The sequence below is a fragment of the Manis javanica genome, chromosome 18 (assembly GCF_040802235.1).
Source record: "Manis javanica isolate MJ-LG chromosome 18, MJ_LKY, whole genome shotgun sequence".
Taxonomy (NCBI): domain Eukaryota; kingdom Metazoa; phylum Chordata; class Mammalia; order Pholidota; family Manidae; genus Manis; species Manis javanica.
Genome location: NC_133173.1, coordinates 22,733,926 through 22,758,528, shown reverse-complemented (window position 1 = coordinate 22,758,528; position 24,603 = coordinate 22,733,926). Strand labels below are relative to the sequence as shown.

Below are 24,603 nucleotides of genomic sequence, written 5' to 3'. Positions count from 1 at the left end.
ATGGTGACTATAGTTAACAATAGAGTCTTGTATAAAGTTGCTAAAAAGTAGACTTTAAATGTTCTTTCTAAGCAAACTGAAGTAATTATGTGAGCTGGTGGGTGCATTAGCTAACCATTTTGTGGCGATCATTTCACAGTGCAGCAAATCATTATACACCTTAAACTTCCTAATGTTATATGTCAATTACATCTTAATGAAGTGAAAAAATAATTATCAGGCATGCAAAAGAACAGGAAAATACAATCCACGTAAGGGGGAAAGTCAGTGATTTGAAACTTTCTTAGAAATGGCACAAGTGAATTACTACATAAGAACATTAAAACATTTATTTTAACCACATGCTATATCTTTAAGAAACTGTAAGAAACTAGAGGGAAAACTTAAACATGCTAGGCAGAGACTGAAAGATTTTATTTTAATGCCCAAATCATAGTCCTGAAGATGAAAAATATAATAGCTGAGGTGAAAAATATGGGGCATGAGGCTAATGACACATTAAACATTGCTGAAGAAAAAGATCAGTGAACTTGAAGACAAAACAATAGAAATTACCCAGAATGGACCAGAAGAAAAAGTACATAAAATGAACAAAGCATCAGTGAGTTGTGGACAACCTCAAAGGGCCTAATATATGCATGATTGGAGTCACCAAAGGAGATGATGACAGGGAATTTTTGAAGAAATAATGACTAAAAATTTTCCAATTTTAAACTCACAAGCTCAAGATGCTCACAGAACCCTGAGCAAAAGAAACATAAAGGAAACTACAAGACAGTTGATAAAAGACAGAATCATAAAAACAGCCATAAGGGGAAAATTATATTAATGTTTAGGAAAAAAAGTAGAGGATGACAGCAGATTTCATACAGTAAACAGTGCAAGTTCGAAAACAGTGGAAATACTAAAAATGAAAATAACTGTTGACTCGAGTTTTTTTTACCCAGTGAAAATATGTTTTCAAGAATGAAGTTGAAGTAGGTTTAGTCAGACATGCAAAAGAAAGCATTCAACTCCTGCAGACCTGCACAACAGAAATGTTAAAAGGATTATTTCAAACAGAAGGAAAATGATATCCAGTGGAATCAGGGGTCTATACAAATGAATGAGGAAATTACTACCTTGTTTAATATGACTTTTTTTACTTACTACATAAATCTCTTTTCAGAGATAGTTGAATGTTTCAAGGTTATAATGAAAATCAATTGAGTTGCTTGAAACATGTCCATTATGTCTTAATAATGAAACATTTATACAGGAAAACATGACTAGCATAGAGGTTTTGGGGATAGGAAATGGAAGTGTACTGTTGTGATTGTGTATAGTGTATGTGATGTAGTGTGTGACTTCAGACTAAGCTGTAGCAGTTAGGGATATATTCTACACACTCTAAAGCATCCACTGAAATAATGTAATGAAAAGTTTTATCTAATAAGACAACAAAGCAATTAAAGTGAAATCATGAAACATAGTCAAAAGAAAGAAAAATGGAATAAATAAATGGGACAAATAGAAAACAAATTGCAAGACACAAATATAAACTGAGATATATTAACAATCAGATCAAATGTAAATGTTCTAAACACCCCAATTAAAAGTCAGATTGGGTATAAAAGCAAGATAAAACAATATGATACCCAAAGGGAACCTCCCTTATATAGACACATGAATAGATTAAAAAGGAAAAGGTGGGAAAATACATACTAGGGAATCAGGGGTCTAATACTAATTTTAAAAAAAGCTGGAATGCCTGCATTAATATCATACCAAGTGGATTTCACAGCAGAGACTATTGAGAGAGATAAAAATGGGTAATTTTATAATGATGAAGTGGTCAGTTCAAGAGGACATAATAATCCTAAATGTTTACACAACTAATAATAGACCTTCCAAGTATATGAAATTAAACAAAATGACAGCTGCAAGGAGAAATAGACAAATCCATAACTGTAGTTGGAGATTTTAATACTCCTCTCTCAATTAATCATAGAACAAGTAGATAGAAACTGTCAGTTATAAGACTTGAACAAGTCTACCAACCAACTTAAATCAGTTGCCGTTTGTAGAACATTCTGTATAACAAAGCACATTCTTTTCAAGTGAAAATGGAATAACTGCCAATACAGATTGGAATTTAGGCTGGAAAACAAATCTCATACATCAGAAGTATTCAAGTTATACAAAATATATTCCCTGACCACAATGAAATTAGTTAGAAAGCGATAACAATAATACCCTGAAAAAAGCAAATAAAATATTTAAAAGTAACTGATGGGTCAAAGAATGAATCAGAGATGAATTTGAAGTAATTTTGACCTGAGTGAAAATGAAACAGCATGTAAAAACGTGTGGGATCCAGCAAAGGCACTCCTTAGAAGAGACTTACAGCATAAAATGCCTTTTTATAAAAGGAAGATGGCCTCCAAACAATGACTTCCCTTCCTGCCTTCAGAAAGTAGAAAGAGGACAGTAATGACCATGTTTCATCACCACAAAATGTACAGTTCATTGAAAGAAGTATAATGAACAAATTTATGCCAAAAATTCAGCTTTTCAGATGGAATGGAAGCATTCCTCATAAGACCAGGTTCTTTAAAGCTCACTCAAAGAGAAACGGATGACTCAAATGGCCCTGTGCCTAAGAAATGGAATTTCCCACAAATAAATCACCAGGACCAGATAAGTGGTGATTCCCGCCACATGTGTGAATAGCAGATAATGTCAGTTCCTCACAAACCATTTTAGAAAACTGGGGAGGGAATTCTCCCCAACTCTTTTTTTTGTGGAGAGCTTTATTTCTGTACCAAAACTAGACTCATGATGGTTGCATGAGTGTATGCACATGTCAAAATTCATCAAGTTGTATACTAAGATTTATGCATTTTATTTACCCCAGTATAAAAAGTTTTAAAAAAACTGAAAAAAAACCCTCAAAACTAGACTCAGATATTATTAGGGCAATACAGACCAGTATCCTTTATGAACATAGATATAAAAAAATTCTTCACATTTTAGAAAATGGAATCCAACAATATATATAAAAGGATAATACAACCTGACCAAGTGAAGTTTATGCCAGAAATTGCAAAATTGTTCTAACGATAAAAAATTAATCAGTGTGAAAAGAAAACCATATGACCATCTCAGTGTATGATGGGAAGAAAACACTCGCCAAGCTTCAACATCTGTTCTGAAAAAACTTTCACCCATCTAGGAAGTTTTCCTTAACTTGGTAAAGGGTGTCTCTGTTTAATCAGGAGCTAATACAGCACTTAATGATGACAGACTGAAGCTGTCCCTAACTTAGATAGCAAAACAAAGATACCTGCTGTCACCATTTATGGCCAACATGTATTGCACTTCTGGCATGTGTAGTGTAGCAGTACAAAGAAATAAGATGAAAAGAGAATTAAAGTTCTTTACACATAACATGATTGCTTATATGGAAAATCTGATGGTGTCTACAGAAAAGCTAGAATTAATAAGTGAGGTTAGGTTTGCAGGATAGAAGCTCAGTAAATGAAAGTCATTTGTATGTCTTTATACATGTATGTTTGCACTCAGAAATTAAAATTTATAACTACAGTTTACATTAACCATAACCCCCCACCTCTACCCCCATGATGGACACAGGTATGAATTTGACCCAGAAATGTGAGTGACTTATAGATGTAAAACTACAGGATATTACTGAGAGAAATTTTAGAAGACCTGAAATCATGGAGGGGAGTATACTGTGTTCATGGATTAAAAGGCTCAATATTGTTGATTTGTTGGTTTTCCCCCAAATTAACCTACATGTTTGGTCCCTTCCAGATCAAAATTTCTGTATGATTTGACAAGCTGATTGTAAAATTCATATGGCAATGCAAAGTACTTAGATTAGTCAAAACAGCTTTGAAAATGGGGAGCAAAGATGGAGTACTGACACTTCAGACTTCAAGCTCATTTTAAAGCTGCGGTAATCAAGATAGTGCTGTTGGTGTTAAGAGAGATCAGTCGGTCAGTGGGGTAGAAGAGGAAGTCCAAAATGTGCCCACAAACACTGATGCAGGGGCTGTGGGAGAAATGAAACTGGATTTATCTCCCAGAGTTTCCAATGTACCATTTGCAAAAGTGCAAGTCATGAAGGGAAGCCTTTCAGCAAATGGTTTTGAGCAGTTGAAAAACCTTATGGCAAGTAGGGAACTTAAATACTCATCTTGACCTTATCCAAAATTAACTCAAAATATTTCATAGTCATAAAAGTAAAACCTAAAACTGAAAACTTCTGGAAGAAAATATGAGAGAAAACCTTTATGACTGTAGCAGAATATCCTACATTAGACTTAATATAAAGACACCATTAAGAAATTGAACAGATGTGCTATGGAGTGGGAAAGCCTGTCTCTGGTCATCCATCTGAGGCTTACATCCAGACTTACTACAAACTCAATGACAAGTAAACAAGAGTGTTGTCACTGCTTGCTGCATCTTAGGGTAGTTGATCTTCATATGCTAAAACTCCTTAAATGAATGCTGATTTATAGTTAGGGTAGGTAACCTGTTTCTTAAAAGGCCAGATAGGAATAAATATTTCAAGCCAGCCATAGACAGTCTCTGTTGTACAGGCTTCTTTCAGGTTTTTTTTTTTAATAACCCTTTAAAAATCTAAGACTCATTTTCAGCTCCCTGGCCTTTCAAAAACAGGCCATGGGCCAGACATGGTTCAGACGGAAAGATCTCCTACTCTCTGGCATCAGGGCAGCTGTGAAAGGAGATGGATAGGAAATTAAGAAATTTTGAGTGAGGACTGGATGATTCTTCTGGATTGATTTAATAATTGAGTTGAAGGATGTAGATTGAGAGGTTGAGTACATGAGCGGGAAACCAGAAGTCATTCAATACATTTAAGCTACTTAAGAATAAAACTATATTTCAGTTCTCTTTGGTGACCTCTTTTGCAGTCCGTGTGACCGCCCTCGTGTCATTGAGTCTCTGAGAGGAATCGAGGTGGCTGACGTCGCTGCTGGAGGAGCCCACAGCGCCTGCGTCACTGCAGCCGGGGGCCTGTACACATGGGGCAAAGGCCGGTACGGCCGCCTGGGGCACAGTGACAGTGAGGACCAGTTAAAGCCAAAGCTGGTGAGGAGGCACCTGGAGAAGGTGCTTGGAGGCGTGGGAGTCCAGGGATGCTTTGAGGGGGCTTGCTGTTGTCGTTATGATCTTTAAAAGTCACAAGTATTCCCTGTTCTAGATTCTTTGTAGTTTTAGAGTTGATGGTCTTAGCCTCCTTAATGTACAAGTAGGTTTGTATTCCATGGGTCATTTAGATAGGATAATATTTGAAATATCTTTTGATTTATATTAGTAAATATTACTTGGCATCCAGCTAAATGCTTTGGCTTCTGGAAGGCCTGTTGTGCTTTGGGTGATGCAGTGGGGGGAAGCAGCCTTCCTGGTGTGATAGGACTGGCTCATGGGGAACACTGATACCTGCCTCCTACAGTTAGATATGTAGAATTTAAGAAGATGAAGGTATTTCTCTCACAGAATTATTAAAATTACCTGTTCTTTATAAAGGTATGAAGCAGGCATCCCTTGCACAAAAAGCATCATAGCACTTTAAAGCCTTTCCTTGATAAACCTTTCTAGTGTCATCAGATAAACTTGGCCCCTTTTCTCTGAAGGTGGAGGCCCTGCAGGGCCACCGTGTGGTTGACGTTGCCTGTGGCAGTGGAGATGCCCAGACCCTGTGCCTCACCGATGACGATACTGTGTGGTCCTGGGGGGATGGGGACTACGGCAAGCTCGGCAGAGGAGGCAGCGATGGCTGCAAAGTACCAATGAAGGTATTTCTCTTGACACCACAGGAGGAGGGTACCTTTCCTAGGCTCCCAGGACAGTGGGTGTCACTGTCCTCTCCCACTCTGCATGCTTCTTAGGAGGAGTTCAACCTCAGCTTTACCTTCTTGGCAAAAAATGTAATGGGTAACTGGATAGAAAGTGAAAGGCCTAAAGGTATTAAAATATTTTAAGTGCTATTTGTGCTGCCTTGGAAAATATGTGTAATCTGTAGTTTTATTAGGTATGTAGACCTGTTTGAGCAAAAAGATAACAAATTGTTCATAATTTTCAGTTTACAGAAATCTGTAGCTGTGGAATGTAATAGTACTTGTTAAAATGGGTGCATCTGGCTTAGCCAGAGGCTCTGTTGGGTGGGTGTCCTGTGAGAGGCCCAGTGAAGAGGGTTGGGGTCAGACTGCTTTGCTCCATATGCCTGTGGGATGCTGCAGGTCCTTAATTCTGGGAGACAGTCTTTTGCCTTTGTGAATGGGCAGTTGGCAGAGGAGTTCATTGGTGTGTTTAGATCATGGGCTGACTAGCACCCTGCAGTGTGTGAACACAACAGGGCCGTTTGGCTGAGGTGCTTTGCTGTGACCTTGGGAATGTCTGTGCTGTGAAGGAAACTAGAAGCTGTCCTCCGCTGGGTGTTCCGTCGTGTTTGGGCTCTGAGACTGCACATGTGGACTTGGCACAGCAGCCCTGGGGGTACAGTATTCCACTAGAGGCCTCCTCACAGGGACAGGAGCCACAGCTGGAACCACAGAACTTTTCTTCCCAGAGCTATACTGCCCGGTACAGTAGCCACCAGCCTCACATGGTTGTGTAAGTTTAAATTTAACACAGTTAAGAATAAGTGAAATTACATCCCACTCCCTTGCTCACACTGGTCATATACTGCATGGGCTCAGTAGCTGTATGTGGCCGGTGGCTTCCATACTGGACAGTGTGGACACAGCTGTGTTCTCTTCACTGCAGAGTGGTTTGGGTGGGTGCTGCCAGAGCCAAATCCTGGTGAAGAGGCCATGCTGCACCCTGCATGCTGGCTGGCTGCTGGAAAACCAGGAGCTCAGGGCTGTTCCCTTGTCCTTACCACCCCTTGCTCTTTTTATCTTATAGGTATACAGTGTTCTAGCCATGTCACAGGTTACTTAGGGTTTTCACATTCATCAAAAATTGTGGACTTTTGCTCCTTCAAGGATTAGGCTGTTGGGCATTGTGGGGGTTGGAGACTGTTACTGATGTGATCATGACTGGATGGGGATGCGTGGAGAACTAGTTAAAGGAATTAATCATTTAATTTTTTAAATTTAAATTTAAAATGTATTATGAGAACTTAAGTGTCAGCACAGTCACAGGTCATAAGGAGCATAGCTTGCCTGGGCAAGGAAGGATGACTAGGTAAGTGAGCCCCAGTCAGACCTCGGGGGGCTGGCTTTGAAGGGTGCAGACCCCCCAGGCAGCAGGGCTGAGTGAGCCCCAGTGAGACCTTGGGGGACTGGCTTTGAAGGGTGCGGACCCCCCAGGCAGCAGGGCTGAGTGAGCCCCAGTCAGACCTCGGGGATCTGGCTTTGAAAGGTGCGGGCCCCCCAGGTAGCAGGGCTGAGTGAGCCCCAGTCAGACGTCAGGGGGCTGGCTTTGAAGGGTGCGGGCCCCCCTGGCAGCAGGGCTGAGTGAGCCCCAGTGAGACCTCAGGGGACTGGCTTTGAAGGGTGCGGGCCCCCCAGGCAGCAGGGCTGAGTGAGCCCCAGTCAGACGTCAGGGGGCTGGCTTTGAAGGGTGCAGACCCCTCAGGCAGCAGGCTGAGTGGAAGTGGGCCTGGCCAAGGTCATGTTTCCTTTGGATTCACCTGGAGGGATGGCCGGGCATGTCTGGAGGCCAGAATCTGGTCCTCTGGGCCAACCCCATCTCCTGCTACTCCTCCCTGTGGGCCCATGGGGTCTGAGAGGGCTCTGGGGACCAGGTGAGAAGTGCAGGGTCCCCACATGACACAGAAAAGAAGCTGAAAGAGTGGAATCTGGGGAAAGTGGTCACAGACCTTCAGCTGTGGCCTACCCCTTCCCCGTGACACACACTGGGTTACCTGTAGAGGCATGGGCTCACAGCCATGTGTCAGCAGGTGCACCTTCAGAGCCTGGGCTCTTGCTTCTCCTGAGAACGCATACTTGGGTAAGTAGAGGAGCCCTTGAGGTTGAGTCGGCTGGGAGAGGGTCCTCAGAGTTCTTCATTAGGCCAGCTCAGTCTCTGTGTGGCTGCAGCAGTTAGCAGAAACAGTGATTCAGTCTAACTGACCCTTTCCCCTTCCAGATTGACTCTCTTACAGGCCTTGGAGTGGTGAAAGTGGAATGTGGATCCCAGTTTTCTGTCGCCCTTACCAAATCTGGTGCTGTTTATACTTGGTACGCACAATTCTGTTTGTTTAATCTCACCAAAACCAGATTGTTAATTTGAAGTTACATTAACTACCTTTTCATAGGCTGAAATGCAGCCTCCACCAAGGGCTGTGGTTTGCATCCTGAAGTACATCCTGGTTTGGGTTCAGCAGGGTGAGGCAGGCTGGTTAACGAGACGGCCTTTCCCGCTAAGCTCTTGGTTTCCTTCTGTGTAGGGGCAAAGGTGATTATCATAGGCTGGGCCATGGATCTGACGACCATGTCAGAAGACCTCGGCAGGTCCAAGGGCTGCAGGGGAAGAAAGTCATCGCCATTGCCACGGGCTCCCTGCATTGTGTGTGCTGCGCTGAGGATGGTAGGTGGTTGGCTCCATGCCTTAGCACAGAGGCCTTTAAGTCTAAGAGGGCTGTGCAGGGATGATACATGCAAGCTGTGGGGCTAAAGGGACTATTATACTACAGCCGAGAATCCATTTGTGGTGAGTGGGGCTTGGGGTCCCAATATCGTCAGCCCCTGATGTTAACACCTGTGGATGTGTTAGGTTTCGTGGCTGTGCTCGGGCTGACTGCTGTCCTTTGGAAGGACTGCCTGAAAGGCTGGCCCTCAGTTGGCCTCTGAGAACCTGGGTCTTGCAAGGGCTCCCACCATTCCCTGACTGACCAGAGGCCTCACTGTGCCTAACAGTTTGTTTATTTGCACAGTGTGGTCTGTGCTAAAACCTGCTTTTCTCCTGGGGGTTGGAACCTAGGGTATGTATCAGGCAGAGGTGTGTACTGACCTGCCTTAGTGAAAATCTGGGCACCAAGTCTCTCATGAGCTTCCCTGGCAGACAGCACTTCACACATGTGGTCACAGCTTGCTGAGGGGGAGTTAAGCTTGTCCTGTGGGACTCCACTGGACAGGATCTGTGTCTGGCTCCTCCTAGACTTTGCCCACGTGCCTTGTCCCTTTGCTGATGGTGCTCTGTGCTGTCACTGAATCATAGCCCTGAGTATGACGAAAGCATGGAGTCCTTGCAGTTCATCTAGCAAATCAGCGAACCTGAAGGTGGTCTTGGGGACCCCACACAACGGCAAAAGGAATTTTACATGTGGAATTAAGGTTGCAAATCAGCCTACCTTATGATATGGAAGTTATTCTGGATTATTGGGTGGTGTAGTGTTGTCACAAAGACTCTTCAGAGCAGAAAAGGAGGCAGAAGAGTCAGAGATGTGACAAAAGTAGAGACAGGAGAGGTTTTTCTGAGTGCAAAATGGTCTCAACCTGTCGTTGTTGGCTTTGAAGGTGGAGGAAAATGACCAGGGCATGTGGGTAGCCTCTAGAGGCCGGAATAGCTGTCAGCTGACAACCTGCAAGGATACAGGACCCTGGTCCTCCAAAAAACTGAATTCTGCCAACAGCCTGAATGAGCAAGAAAGCAGGTTCTCCCCTAGGCTCTCCAGAAAAGGGTGCAGCCTGCTGACACCTCTGTTCTAGCCCAGTGAGACTCAGGTTGGGCTTCTGACCTACAGAACTGAAGGGTTATGAATGCATGCTGTTCAAGTCAGAAAGGTTGTGGTACTTGTTATGGTAGCAATAGAAAGTGAGTGTCCCATCTTTCACTAAACAGCCAGTCCCTCAGTTTTGTTCCCTTTTAAAGCTTTTGGTGAATTATATGAGCATTTACCCTCTTAATTATTTCATTGATAGAAGAGTTTCATATATGAATAAGCAATTTTTATGGCCTGTGGTGGGACTGACATTGTAGTTCTTGATCAAGGACTTACAGCACACTTTTATTTGCTTTATTTTAATTCTTTAAATTTTAAGCAAATGACACACTTAGAGAACATAGGAAGTACAGTACAAAGAATTTTTTTTTACCCACGTGAGACTGAGGAGCTTCCCTGAGGCCCCATCACCCTTCACATCTGAGTGTGTTATTTCCTACAAACGGGACTGCTGAGCACAGCTGTCCAGTGGGGACATTCACAGTGCTGGTCACCCCCAATCTTCAGCCCCACTTGGCATGACAGTGCAGGTTACCGTTAGCTGCTGTGTTCTTGTTCTCGGTCCAGACAATCCTCAGTCCCTGGGTGTCATTCTCTGACACGTCTTCAGTCTTCCTGGGCTTTGTGGACCTTGACACTTAAAAATTGCAGGCGGTTATTTTGTAGAACATCTTTCAGTTAGAGTTTGTCTGATGTTTCCTCAGTAGAGTCAAGTTCTGTATCTTTGATCTTAATTCACACTTAACACATCAGATGGTACGCAGTTCTCTTCATCCTGTTAGTGGTGGTGTTGGCCTCAGTTACTGATAGAGGTGGCATCTGCCAGGCTTTTCCTCTGTGTGTGTCCTTTGGGACTAGTAAGTGTTTGGGAGGGTATTTAAAACTAGTACTCCTGTTGTCATTGACTATTTTATTCTCATCAAATATTTAATACTTATTTTTTTGTTTGCATCTGTGTGGGGCTCATGGTTTCCTACCTAATTTATTCAATGAGTTATAGTTACATAACTGTCACACTTGTATAACTTGTTTTTTGGTTTTCTTGTTTTATTTATTTATTTTTCTAATTTTAATTTTTAATTTTTAAAAATTTTTTATTAAGGTATGATTGATATACACTCTTATGAAGGTTTCACATGAAAAAACAATGTGGTTACTACATTTACCCATATTATCAAGTCCCCACCCATACCCCAATGCAGTCACTGTCCATCAGTGCAGTAAGATGCCACAGATCCACTATGTGCCTTCTTTGTGCTACACTGTTCTCCCTGTGACCCCCTACACCATGTGTACTGAACATAAAACCCCTCAGTCCCCTTATCCCTCCCCCCCCACCCACCTCCCACACCCCTACCCTTTGGTAACCACTAGTTCATTCTTGGAGTCTCTGAGTTGGCTGCCATTTTGTTCTTTCAGTTTTGCTTCATTGTTATTGTATAACTTGTTTTTATTTTATTAGTTATTTTGGTATTCTAGTTGTGCCCTATTTGGCCAGCTTTATCTTCTGATGTGTTCCTATCATTCACTGAGTACTTCTTTGCTTTCTGTCACAGTAAGAAATTCTGTCCTCCTCTTGACTTTTCATGCCCCAAGCCTAGAATTGACCATTTCTGCAAAATGCCTGATTTCTTTAGAGGAGAATGGTGTTTAGAAGACAAGATGTGGTTGATAGGTGTGCTTGTTGTTCCTGGGATGTCACTGCTCCCAGGCCTTCACAGTGAACAGAGCAAGGGAATATATATATGTAGTAATGCACAAATTTACATCTGTGTTTATTTTTGCATTATGTACGTATTTGGAATACATGTGTTCGCACAAGTACTCCATGTTCCAGGTTAGGGTTCATGCCAGTTTTCTCTCTTTCTACTCTTGTAACTTCTTTCACTTTTGGTGAGAAACCTGCAGTCCATTATCCCTGTATAGTGATTTGGTCACTTCTTGTGTATGACCAGCATCCTGACATGGGCTTTGCCCTTTCCCTTGCATGGATCCTCACTCTCCTTGGGCATGACTGCCTACTCTGTGCTGTCCCCATGCCTGGATGCACTGGGCAGCCTGCTCTGGCCAGCTTTCCACTCCAAGCTGCTCCCCATGGAAGTCCTTGACATCTGTGGGCTGATTTCCTGCCCCTCTGCAGAGAGCTCCTTCTTTCCCTGCTTGTGCTCTGACACTCACCTAGTGTCTTTAGGACTGAACTGTGGAAAGCGGGAGGGGGCAGGACATCACCCTTGGTCACATAGGCATTGCATTTTTCAGAGCGGTACTCTGGCTGCATGGCACACTGAGGAGTCTGTATGGGCAAGGCAAGTGACATGTTCAGAAAACTAACCTCATTTCTACAATAGTTGCTGTGTGACCTCACTCTCAAAATAGTTTTATGAGGGTGTTTCAGGGTTAGGATCTAGCATGGTATGCCGAAAAATAGGACTCATCAATGTTTAGAATATGGATAACTGTAGAACTACATGTTCCTTTAAAAACTTGGATTTTGTTTAGATAAAAACTGAATTTTTCTCTCCATTTAACGTACAAATTTAATTTGAGTGGTTAAGGATACATGTGTTTTACCGTTATTTGTTCTGATTAAGAACTGCTGTGGTTGTATGCTTAGTCCTGTGAACAATTGCTGTTGGGAGTTTGGACCAGAGTCTTGTGCCTCTTGTAGAAAAGGCATGTTGGCCAGCAGGGTCTGTAGAGTCCTAGGAGGCCCGCTGCCTGTTTGGATGTTGTGATTCAAGACATCTAGGTCACACATGAAATTGACATTCAGGCCATTAGCTGCCAATACCCAGTTGAAGGGCAGTGATGACCACTGTGATGGGAAGATGGTGATCATGGCTTCATTGGTCCTAATACATGAGTTCTTGCTCTAAATTCACCTTGTTTAGGTGAAGTTTATACATGGGGTGACAATGATGAGGGACAGCTGGGAGATGGAACAACAAACGCTATCCAGAGACCTCGGCTGGTGGCTGCCCTTCAGGGTAAGAAGGTCAACCGTGTGGCCTGCGGTTCAGCACATACCCTTGCCTGGTCGACCAGCAAGCCTGCCAGCGCTGGGAAGCTCCCTGCACAGGTTGGTACTAGCTGGGCCAGGTGGGCTAGCAGGCATGCAAGTATCTTTGTCTTTAATTATGCGTGTATAACCACACATGCCTCCTTTTTCCATTAGATACTTATAGAGATAAAGATGTTCCACTGAAAATAATTGAGGTTCATAATGTTAAAAACAATACTTTTAAGAACCTTAATATTCACACAAACATTCTGTGAATATCAATGTGTTACCTTCATTCTAAGTCTTACAAATTACAACCATTTTGATCCTCTAGGCTGTACTGGTTCCTTAGTAAATATATTTCTATTGATTGCTTTCAGCATTTTCCTTGGTTTACATTAATCGGCTCAAGCAGTCAAACTGGCCAAAATATTATTCTAAAAACTATGAAGTTTTTCATATATCGAATTCAGAGGTCATAGTGTTTCTTTGTTCTGAAAAAAATATTTTTAGAATCTGTCTGCAAACTGTGGCTTATCTGTGCAGTTGACACCTTACCACAGCTGTGGTGTTGCAGGTTCCCATGGAGTACAATCACCTGCAGGAGATCCCCATGGTAGCTCTGCGGAACCGGCTGCTGCTTCTACACCACATCTCAGAGCTCTTCTGCCCCTGCATCCCCATGTTTGACCTGGAGGGCTGTCTTGATGAGACTGGACTGGGGCCTTCTGTGGGCTCTGACACTCTGCGAGGGATTCTGATATCCCAGGGAAAGGTACTCCTGTGTGGTCCCTGCTGCAGGCAAAACTGGCATTTCAGTTAATTTTAATCCAACAAAAATTCTTAAAATATCTTCTTTTTTAGAGCTTATATTAAAAATTAATAGTGCAGTTCTACATTTTCCCCTTATCTCTGCCCCCCCAGCTCCCCCAAGGGGTGGGGTGTTTATAAAACTAGGCCCCTGTTCCTGGTGATGCGCTCTGCCTGCCTGGCCTCGAGGCATTATTGCAGATCCCCACTGGCAGCAGGAAGGAACAATGAGATATCTTTCCCAGGATGTCCAGCAGAGGATGCCAGAGTTATAGATCATTTAGGTAGACTTTCTATAGCAGGTCATGGAGAGAGTCCTAGTCAAAGGATAATTTAGGCTTGGATAGAATCATGAAGGCATCTAAAAGTCACAGAGAGATTTTGACGCATTGACATTTGTAATAATTTATGCTTTCTAGAAATGGGCTGTCTGATTCGGAGTTAGGGATTTCCCTGCTGCGGGTCTCTTGTGCTCTGCCAGCGGCTCTGTCTCCGGAAGAGGGCAGGGTCATCCCCTTGGCAGAGACTGGGACTGCTACTGATTCTGCCTCCTTTTGAGTGTCTCTTGAGTCCTTCCCCTCTTCCAGCCTCGCGGTGTGCCCTGCCGCCAGGAGGACAGCATGGGTGTGGCCGGCCGCCCCCTGGGTGATGTTGGGCCCTCCTCCCTTCCCTTGCTGTCTCTGCCATGGTCAGTCTGGGTTTCTGTCTGTGAACGCTGTGCCTGTGTGTCTCCCCATCTCCACCCCAAGGCTGGCTCTGTCCACGGGCTCGCTGGCTCTGCTGCTTTGTGCTGGGTAACTCTGTTAGGGCAATAACTCTGGGGTACTGTTGACTGTCAGTCCAGCCTCCAGTGGACTTGTGATTTGTCTGGGGAACCTTGGTTTTTGAGTTGATTTTCAGAGCCTGGCCCAAGACCTGAATCCCAGGGGCTCTGGGCCCTCCCTGCCCCGTGCCGGTGCTTGCCGGGCTCCTCGCATCTCCAGAGGGCAGACTGTGTGCCTCGGGGGGTGGGGGGGTTTGCACTTTAGTGCCCTATCACTTTCCCAACCTCGCCTCACAGCTTGGAAAGGAAAGTTTGTGGTTACTGTTCTTAAGAAAATAAGAAAATTCAATGTTTAGGAAGAGAAGATTTTAAACAAAACATGACATAATTTATAGTATATGTTGTATATCAGATTCTAAATTTTATCTTGTCTTGTTTTAGGAGGCAGCTTTCCGAAAAGTAGTACAAGCAACTATGGTTCGAGATCGCCAGCATGGTCCTGTGGTAGAGTTGAACCGAATCCAGGTAATAAGTGGAGAGTGTTCTGAGCCTAACGCTTCTTAGACATGGTGGTTCCGTGGTGGGAGCCGTGTCTCCACGGCCCAGGGGAAGAGCTCTCGCAGCTAACACTGAGAGAGCCAGCCACTGCCTGCATCAGTGTCCTGTGGTGCCAAGGCTTCCAGGTGGGAATGTAAACTGTTTTCTTTAGAACAGAATTAGAAAGGCTTATTTTAGGTAACCAGAAGCACACACGCACAGATCGCAGAGGAATAAGTAATAATGTCTCATATTTCAGCTGCATATGGTGACCACTGCTGACATTTGGGGTCGTGTTTGTATTTTTGTCTTATACAAAGGAGACACGACTCTCTCTTAAAACTTGTCGTTTTTCCCCATCCTGTACTATAAGCACCATCCCGTGCCATGCAGGGGCTCAGTGGTAGTTTGTGCTCACCAGTTGCCCTGTGTTCTCCTCGTTTTCTCTGTCAGATTCCTCTGCTGGGGGCTGGAAGGCTGTGCCTGCTTTCTTTTTTGGGATACCGCAGGGCTTCTCAGCACAGCTCTGACCACGGGTGTGTCTGCAGTTGCCCCTTGGATTAGGTTCTGAGAGGTGGGGTGGATCAGAGATCCTCGGTGGGTGCACCAGGTTTAACTGTAGGTCCTGTTCCCACCAGCCGCACACCCTGCCTAGCTCTGGGACCTTTCTTTGCATGCTTGATAGGCCAGAATCACTAATGCTGTTCTCTAGCAACTGAGGATAAGTAGACCGTCTCGGAATTTACATTGCTGCCAGGTGTATCTATAAGCTGATAGTTAAAAAATTAATTACAAACGAGGAACCCCAGCACTGACTGTCATATTGTGTGGCCTTTAACATCAATGCACAAATGAAATAGGCCCTGCCTCTTGGAACAGAGATAGTGCTTCATGAAGAACACATTCTTTGTTCCTGTACCTTTGTGTTGACACATGATTTTTACCCGGATTCTAGTTACATGACTGGAAGTTTTTCCAGAGTTGTACTTGAAGGCATTTTGAATTAAGATATCAAACTCTTGCTGTCTGTGGAGAAGACATGTGACCGTGCTGGTGGAAGCATTCCCTCCCCTGACGTCAGAGTGCTTAAAGCTGACCTGGAGGCAGGTCAGCCCATTCTGCAGATAAGAAGGCTGTTTTATTAGCTTCACAAAAAAGCTTTTATTTCCCACTTCAGGGGTCATTTTGGTTTGCTATGCATTATTAAGTTTTAAACCCTGAAGTTTATAACTGAGGAAAGCTGCTGGCTCCGATCATGTAACACAGATGGCTGGGTGCTCCTGGATCGTATGCCTGCCTCGTCAGGCCCAGCGGCCCAGGTGGGGGTGCAGGTCCGGCGCTTTTGGCCTCATAAAGTTTGGTGACCTGGAGTCCAGGTTAGGCATGCTGTTTCTTCCTCTTGTCTCGTCTTGCTGGATGCCTCTTTCCTTCTTGTTTTTACATCCTCAGCACAGTGCCTTGTGTTATGGAAATGTTCTGTTACATACTTGAAAGAATGGAAGACTAAAAATTCGTTTTAGGTATTTTTTTTAAATGTCAGATAAACTTTCAAGGCAGCACGTGACATGATGGCTCCCCCAATAAACCCAGCAGCCTTTGGGTACCAGAGCCAGGTACTCTTTGGTTCAGTTTCATAGTCCCCTCTTGAAGCTAGAAAGATCTTCCGCAAAGATGGATATAGAATTCTTTTTCTGACTGAAAAATAGAGCACAGGGCAGGGATGGGGACCATTCCGTGGGCCCAAGTTGGACACCAGATACCAGCTGACCCAGGAAGGTGGTGCAGGCCATCCCGTGACCACAGGATGCCGCTGGCATCAGCCTCCTCCCACAGGGATGCCATTGTCGATGATTCTCATACCCTCTGTTTACATTTCTAGAGACTCATAGCACAGGCTGTGTTCTGCAGGGTTTTTCTTTGTTTGGATTCAATTTAGTTTTGTAATGGGATCTAAAAGTTAGTGTACCTAAAACATTTTTAGTCTAAAATTTGTTACAGAATTGATATACATGCTCATATCTTTGAATTTAGAAAATTCAGATGAAAGGCATAAAATTACCTATATTCCTACTGTTAAGGCAGCCAGTGTGAGCACACAGGCACCCATGCTTGCAGTCCCCACTGTGCTCCCATAGCCACATTCCTTTCGTGTAAAGCCGAGAGCATCCATCTCTGTTAGCAGCATGCGATGTGACATCCAGAGTGGGAACTGGGTCTGCATCCAGCAGCTGCAGGGAGGAAGAGGGAAGTTGTCATGAGAGACGGGGTGCAAGGATGTTGGACACCGTGAAGAGCTGCTGTGAGGCTTACGGGAAACACCACTGTGTACACAGAGCCAAATGTGCAGCACACACAAGATTTCATTCCTCTGGAAACTTATTACTCTTGTCATTAGTATATTTTTGGTCTTAATAATGGTTATTTTTGTGGTGAGGATTAGCTGTTTCAATACAGCCTAGAATTCAGAAGTTATGGGTGATGAGAGTTTAGCAGAAGGGCTCTACATAAAAGTAGATTCTCATGATCATATTTCCCTCAACTTTTCATTTGGCCATCATTTCACAGTGAACTTCCCAGTGACTGAAGCACAGCCTCAGCTGCAGAGCTATAGGGTTAATGACTCCACAGCAGGGTAGGGCCTTGAGGGCCCTTGGTCTGATCTGTTCAGAAATTTTAGCTTAGGATGGGAAATACAGGTAGAAAAATTGATCGTCCTTGGAAGAGATGCAGTGACTCCAAGGTTTAGACGAGGGGAGTATCCGTGTGGGTGAGTAAGACAGGGACGAAGGTTCTGTTTGTACTTTGGAGTTCCTCATTCATGGAGGCTGAAACAGCATGGAAAACTAGTTGACCATGGTTGAGGTTATGAAGGTGAGGATGAATAGGTTGTGATTACTGACCAAATGGGCTGCCACTGCCCTGTGGGACCTGCCAGCCGTGGTCTGTGATTTCTCAAGGGTGTGTTTGCTTGGGCACCACCAGCCTTGATGCTGCTTGTTACTGGCAATAGATCACATGCACACAGGTCAGCAGGGGCCATGTGCCCATGTTTAGAGTGGAGCTTCCATTGGCACTGGCGCCCAGCAGCATCCTGTGTGCGAGGCCTGAGCTAGAAAGCACATGGCGATGAGCAAAGGGAAAGAAGCCCACAGCAGGCTTTGAGGTCCACACAGTGTTTGGGTGCAGGAGATGAGGGACATCTCTCCTGGGAGGAGAAGCTGTGGTAGAGGGGTGAGGTGTGGCTTAGTCCAGATGCACAGGTGTGTTCAGTGAGTTTTGCTTGTTTTGGCGAAAGGGTGCTTGTAGCAGCATGAAGTTGTCAGGGTGACACAAGCCCTGCTGTCTGTGGGCTCTGTGAAGTGCTGGCTGGACTGCGACCCTGGTGCCCAGGTTGGGGAGTAAAGGGTAGTGAGAGGGACAGTGGCCACAAGCTCAGTGTTGGCTCTGGGCATCCTGGCTAGTGAAATGCCAAAGATAGCAGCTGTGAGCCTGCTGCTGTGGCAGCTGTTCCATATTTTCTTTCTTTCTCTAGGTGAAACGTTCAAGGAGTAAAGGCGGCCTTGCAGGCCCTGATGGGACCAAGTCTGTCTTTGGGCAGATGTGTGCCAAGATGAGCTCCTTTAGTCCTGACAGCCTCCTCCTCCCTCACCGAGTCTGGAAAGTCAAGTTTGTGGGTGAGAGCTTGCGTGTGCTGAAGGGCCTGTGGTTCCACGGGCGGGCAGTGGTGCGTGAGCATGGGGGGAGCATGCGTGAGCATGGGGGGAGCATGCGTGAACCTGGCTACTCCCTGTGGGGCCTGTGGGGCTGACTGACTTATCGACTCTCCTTTCCCTCTAGGTGAATCTGTGGATGACTGTGGTGGGGGCTACAGTGAGTCCATAGCTGAGATCTGTGAAGAGCTGCAGAACGGACTCACTCCTCTTCTGATCGTGACACCCAATGGGAGGGACGAGTCAGGAGCCAACCGTGACTGTTACCTGTTCAGCCCAGCTGCCAGGGCACCGGTGCACACGAACATGTTCCGCTTCCTGGGTGGGCCATCTGACATGAGCATGATGTCTCAGTTACGCAGCTGCATGTGTCCTCAGTTAACTTGGTGTCTCCTCCCTCCTGGGAGTGACAATAGACATACAGCTTTTTCAGTACGCAGGGCCATGCAGAGCCCAGCTGTCACTGGCTGGGTGCTCAGGAACAGAAGGTACCTCTGGTTGCCCAGAAGATCCAAAACGCCATTTCTGCATCGTAAATATATCTGAAACTTGGAATCAGATCTCAGGGGGTCCTGGACGTTGGTAACCATGGTCCTGTGCTGAGCCCTCCTAGTGCTGCCTGCCTCTTTAGGCATGGCACCCTCCTTCCTCGAGAAGCTCCCACTGTTGGCTTTGCCATCAGAGGAGCAAGGACTGGCCTCTGGGGGGCCATGCCTGTTGGTGGAAAGAGAAGATGAGTTAGAATCTTAACCCACAGCAATGCAAAGAAACAGCTGAGGACAGGACAGAATGTTGTAAGGATGGTCCTAAGTCTCAGTGAATTTGGGTGGTGGGGGCTTAGGCATGAGGGCCCCACACAGGCTGGTCTCCACTGTGTTTTGAATGAACTGGATGATTTGTCATCAGTTCTGAGTATCTCCTGTCACTTGTGCTTTCAACAAGCAGGTGTGTTACTGGGCATTGCCATCCGGACTGGGAGTCCTCTGAGCCTCAGCCTGGCTGAGCCTGTCTGGAAGCAGCTGGCGGGGATGAGCCTCACCATTGCGGACCTCAGCGAGGTAACCGCCGGAAGGCAGTGATGGGGAGGCATGACCCGTGTGCCTGGCACAGAGCACAGTGGGGTTCCAGGGGTCTGGTTAAGAGGCACCGCCTACCCCGAGGTCCTGACTCACTCCTGAGTGTTGCCCAGGCTGTGGCCACAGATTACGTTCCAGTAACAAAGAAGTCTGTGGATACGGGGCCAGTTTGCTTCTAGAACTTGATGGACCAACTGTTTTGTGGTGCTTTGCAACTGGCCCTGTTGTCAGATAAGAAAGCTCACCGTCTTTACTGTGGACGAGCTGAGCTCACAGGTGGCCGGCTGGTGGTCCAGGCTCTCGAGGGGAGGGCGAGACCAGTGCCTTTCCCTCGGGGCTGTGACCGGAGGTGGGATCCACCTCTGACCAGCGACTGTAGCTCTCTCAGTGGTTAATTTTAAGGACTTCCCGGAGTTATGAGTTCTTTCCTTAGCTCTTTGAGTGAAGTGCTTTCCTATTGCTGCTCTTTTATTTCCTGTTTGTATGATGCACTTGCAGCCTTGAGATATGCCCTAGGCAGGCTGAGGCCCCTTGTGACAGCATCTCAGGTGTGACCTGGGGCCGGCAGCGCAAGAAAGACTTTGACTCAACACGTAGACTTCCTTTTTCCCTGAAAGGTCGATAAAGATTTCATTCCTGGCCTCATGTACATCCGTGACAACGAAGCCACCTCAGAGGAGTTCGAGGCTATGAGCCTGCCCTTCACAGTGCCAAGTGCAAGCGGCCAGGACATCCAGCTGAGCTCCAAGCATGCACACATCACCCTGGACAACCGTGCCGAGTACGTCCGGCTGGCAATAAATTACAGGTGTGTGGGCATCTGCCCTGTTGTTTTGACTCAATAAATAACAAAAACAGTAGAAAATGGTTTGCTGGGATGGTTGCATCTTCCAGAAGCATCACGTATGATAAGATGCTAATGGGCTTGGTGACAGTAAGCTGTTGATCTGTAGTCACCAAAGCTTATTCTGTGATTAGGGTCATGTCAGGGTTATTCTCACCTAGATTCCTGGCTCTGACTAGAACTCCAAGGTGGATAGAATTTCCCTGGCAGAGATCCCAGGCCTGTGCTCCCCTCCACGCTCTGTCAGCTGGCAGAGCTGGGACAGGGTCTCTGGGTCCTCACACCAGCGTCTGTGTGGTGGCTGTATGGCAGGTCATGACACCACCCACAGCAGCTGCTGCCCGTTGCCGCTTCCACTGGCATCCTCAGTGCACACACGCTGGTCCTCTGGAGCCTCACCCTCCAGAAGTCCTTAGTCAGCCATTAGGACGAGGCTCAGCACGTTGGTTGGGCATTGCTGCCTGGACTCTGGTCGTGGGCAGTCGGGCAGCTGTGCTGTGCTGTCCCGTATCCATTTTTGCCTTGTTCCCTGACTCACCAGTCATAAGGGCCCTGCACACAGCATCTGCTTCGGGACGGTTCTTACTTCAGGGGTCTGAGAGCCTGGTTCTCTGATTCAGCATGTCTAACTGGCTCCTTCAGGGTGTCCAGCAAATATTGAGGGTTGTTTCTTGGGATGTATGCAGCTGTGGGTAGTTTTCAGGCCATCTTCTGGTGCCAGTGTAGAAGAGCACTGGACGTGGGCACCTCTGATGAGGTGCACACTGGTCATCTTGGTGCCAGGGCGTGGTGTGAGCAGAGCAAGGTCTGCATTACCGGAGACAGAGATGCAGAGGGAGCTTTTTCTTTCAGACTCCATGAATTTGATGAGCAGGTGGCTGCTGTTCGGGAGGGAATGGCCCGGGTCGTGCCTGTCCCCCTTCTTTCCCTGTTCACTGGATATGAATTGGAGACGATGGTATGCCAACCCCAACGTGCCGCGGCCCTGGAACTGCTTTTTGTGCTTTGATCCACCAAATCAGTACCTAGTTAATCTCTAAATCTTGCACTTAATTTAAATCTGAGCTGTGTTCTTTCCTTCTGAATGAGTTGAAAACATGCCCTGGGAGTGAGTGTTCCCTGCTTCTCTCCATGCCCTCCACAGCACACAGAACAGGGTGGGGGGCAGAGGGACACAGGGTCAAATATACGTCCCCCTGGACACACAGGACTTATCCTTACTGTCAGCTGTCCTCTCAGGTTTCATGTCCACTCCGCAAAACAGGCCTTGGGATTAAAAAGGAGTGAGTGATCCTGTGCTGAAGTGTCAGCCAGTCCTGACGGTGTGTCCCCCACCAGGTGTGCGGCAGCCCAGATATCCCGCTGCATCTTCTGAAGTCTGTGGCAACATACAAAGGGATCGAGCCTTCTGCATCCCTGATCCAGTGGTTCTGGGAGGTGATGGAGTCCTTCTCCAACACGGAGCGCTCCCTCTTCCTCCGCTTTGTGTGGGGCCGGACGAGGCTGCCCAGGACCATCGCCGACTTCCGGGGCAGGGACTTTGTCATCCAGGTGTGGCTTCTGCGCCCTTGTGGGCAGTGGGGGACGTGGAGGCCTGTCGCTCCCATGCGGTCCTGTAGCAGATTGGAAAGTGGGTCTCTCATATTACGTGGTTTTTGTCTTCTGCTGGAAACAAAATGGAAAATACTCAACTTTTATTTGAAAGCTCAGAATTTTATGACTGTAAGTCTTAGATACCACTGTCTACTCTTAAAACTTTATCTGGCCACCACCAGAATATGCTATTAGCATACATGTCATTTAAAATGTTTGTTTGATTCTCTGGTTGAATTAGGTGAACCACTAAGTAATGCTGTTTACTGAGGAAAGTCAGTACCCATCAGATTGAGAACAGGAGTTTTGCTTTGAGTTCTATAACTATGTGGTCCGATGGTGAGAAACAGGCCGTGTTTACCAGCCAGGTCACTCCCCACTCTCCCCTCTCCTGTGACCGTCAGGTGTGAATTTCCTGGTAGCAGTACTGTGGGGTGGGAGGCTTCTTCAGAGGGGCAGATTGGGGTGGAGGGTCCCCTCTCTGCATGCTTGGAAGGATTCTGGGATGGGCTCCTTCCTGAGCACAGCCTGACTCGAGTCTGGGCAGGGTCACGGAAGTAGTCGTCTCTCAGGGAGAGCTTTGAGAGCTGGTGTACTCTTTTTCATAAAAGGTAGGTCATTCCTGGGTCTCGTCCAGACTCTCGCTGGCTTCCTCATAGCTTAATCTGTAGGGGTTGAAAGTGGGCAGCTGGTTTCAGGAGAGCTTCCCCATGTGGGTGAGTACTCAGCCCTCAGCCACTGCCCACGCCGACCCTTCTGTGGTCCTGCCTGTGTTGACCTGGGGTGGGTGGAGTCACTGGAGACCTTTTTCACAGCACTGATTTGTAAAAAGTAATTGTATTGCTGTTTTTGAGTATGAGTCCTAGGAATGAATGAGTTGCTCCTTTTTATTTTTAAAATTGGCTAGATTATTTGTTTTCCAGTATGTTATTATTCTTAGCCAAAAATAGGATGATTTTTGTGAGTGAAAGTCAAGAGGCTAATGAACATAGATATAGTAGTAGGTTTGCAGTTTTAACTATCCTTATATGTAGTCTCTGATTATTGAACAATTTCCATCAATAGGTACTGGATAAGTACAACCCTCCTGACCACTTCCTTCCTGAATCCTACACCTGCTTCTTTTTGCTGAAGTTGCCCAGGTATTCCTGTAAGCAGGTGCTGGAAGAGAAATTGAAATATGCCATCCACTTTTGCAAATCAATAGACACCGATGATTATGCTCGCATAGCCCTTACAGGAGAGCCAGCTGCCGATGACAGCAGTGATGACTCTGAGAATGAGGATGTGGATTCATTTGCTTCGGACTCTACACAGGACTATTTAACGGGACACTGAGGTGGAGCAATGCCATCAACACAAGACACCATGGAACTGAGCAAAGAGGCAGAGATGACAACGTAGTGTGTGTCTGGTGAAAAATCTTAGTCCTCTCTCTGCATGGGGGCAGTGGAGAGACTCTGATGGCTCATGATTGGAATAATAAATAGGATAATGATCAGAAAATCAGCCTGGCGTGCAGTGTACTACACAGACACTAACATCAATTTCTGAGACTTGGAAGGGTCTTGTCACCCATGATGCTGCATTGCACATTGGACTTCTTTGTTCACTAGGGCGTGTAAATGTCTATATAAATACTGAATTGCAGCATCCCCAAAATGAATAAAAGACCTTTTTACTTGTGGGTGTAATAGATCGTTTTTTTCTTTCTTCCTTTTAAGTGTGTGCATTGTCTTCACTGTACATTGGAAATACTGTGTAACAGTTAAATTTTATTATAAATATTTCAATTAATTTTACTCTGAATTTATTAAAAGTTTTTTGAACATTAAATGATCAGTATTATTTGAGTGCATCCAGAGGTGATTTAAACCAAAACAAAAGGCCATCGGTCTCCCCTGTCCCCAGGTGCACATTTTAGCAGGTACAGTGTGTAACTTGACTTGAAGCCTTTCCGTGAGCAGTGTTGTAACTTCTGTCATGGAAAGTATACTATATATAATATTTGTGTCATGTATATGCCTAGATTCTGATTCCCTATAAATAAAACATCTGTTACAAAACTGTGAGCTGAACTTTCTTTCTGGCCAGACTGGCACCAGTAGACATGGTACAGCCAAGAAATAGCCTTGGCTGTGGCATCAGCTAAAGCCTCTTCAGTCCAGCTGGATGTAGGTTATGAAAGTCTTCCCAGTGACAAAGGAGGGACGTCATTAAGGGAATGGATGGGCTCAAGGCAGCAGCTGTGTTGGGAACCAGGCAAGAGCCCTCGGGGTCCCTTCCCCTGTCCCCCAGCCCCATCTGTCCTGGTCCCTGTCACGTTGGCCTGGGGTCAGGGGTGTGTCTGGTCCCATGGGCCATTGGGTAGGATTTGAGCTGCTTGTTGTCAGGCCGTGTGTGACAGGCTCTCTGCAAAGGGAAGGATGGGAGCAGGACGGGAAGATTGGCTCTCAGGCCTTGGCACTAGGACTTGAAAAAATGGGGCCAGATGGAGGCGCTTTGGGAGCCTTGCTTTATTCAGGGACACACGGGTTTGCATGAGATCCAAAGAGAGGAAGTT

At 45.8% G+C, this 24,603-nt stretch overlaps 1 protein-coding gene across 4 annotated transcripts in view; it reads left to right on the top strand.

Annotated features, from left to right (window-relative positions):
- HERC2 (HECT and RLD domain containing E3 ubiquitin protein ligase 2) overlaps positions 1 to 24,106 on the top strand; it is a 264,575-nt gene extending 240,469 nt beyond the window's left edge. For all 4 annotated transcript variants that reach the window (XM_073227076.1, XM_073227077.1, XM_073227078.1 and 1 more), the window contains 14 exons: positions 4,947 to 5,124; positions 5,670 to 5,831; positions 8,131 to 8,222; positions 8,432 to 8,571; positions 12,598 to 12,785; positions 13,285 to 13,482; positions 14,722 to 14,805; positions 18,350 to 18,491; positions 18,655 to 18,849; positions 19,473 to 19,585; positions 20,221 to 20,411; positions 21,300 to 21,405; positions 21,786 to 21,998; positions 23,106 to 24,106. In XM_073227076.1, coding sequence (XP_073083177.1) covers positions 4,947 to 5,124; positions 5,670 to 5,831; positions 8,131 to 8,222; positions 8,432 to 8,571; positions 12,598 to 12,785; positions 13,285 to 13,482; positions 14,722 to 14,805; positions 18,350 to 18,491; positions 18,655 to 18,849; positions 19,473 to 19,585; positions 20,221 to 20,411; positions 21,300 to 21,405; positions 21,786 to 21,998; positions 23,106 to 23,378 — 2,275 coding nt within the window. In that variant the 3' untranslated portion in view covers positions 23,379 to 24,106. The remainder of the gene's footprint in view (positions 1 to 4,946; positions 5,125 to 5,669; positions 5,832 to 8,130; positions 8,223 to 8,431; positions 8,572 to 12,597; positions 12,786 to 13,284; positions 13,483 to 14,721; positions 14,806 to 18,349; positions 18,492 to 18,654; positions 18,850 to 19,472; positions 19,586 to 20,220; positions 20,412 to 21,299; positions 21,406 to 21,785; positions 21,999 to 23,105) is intronic.
- Positions 24,107 to 24,603: the final 497 nt, after the last annotated feature.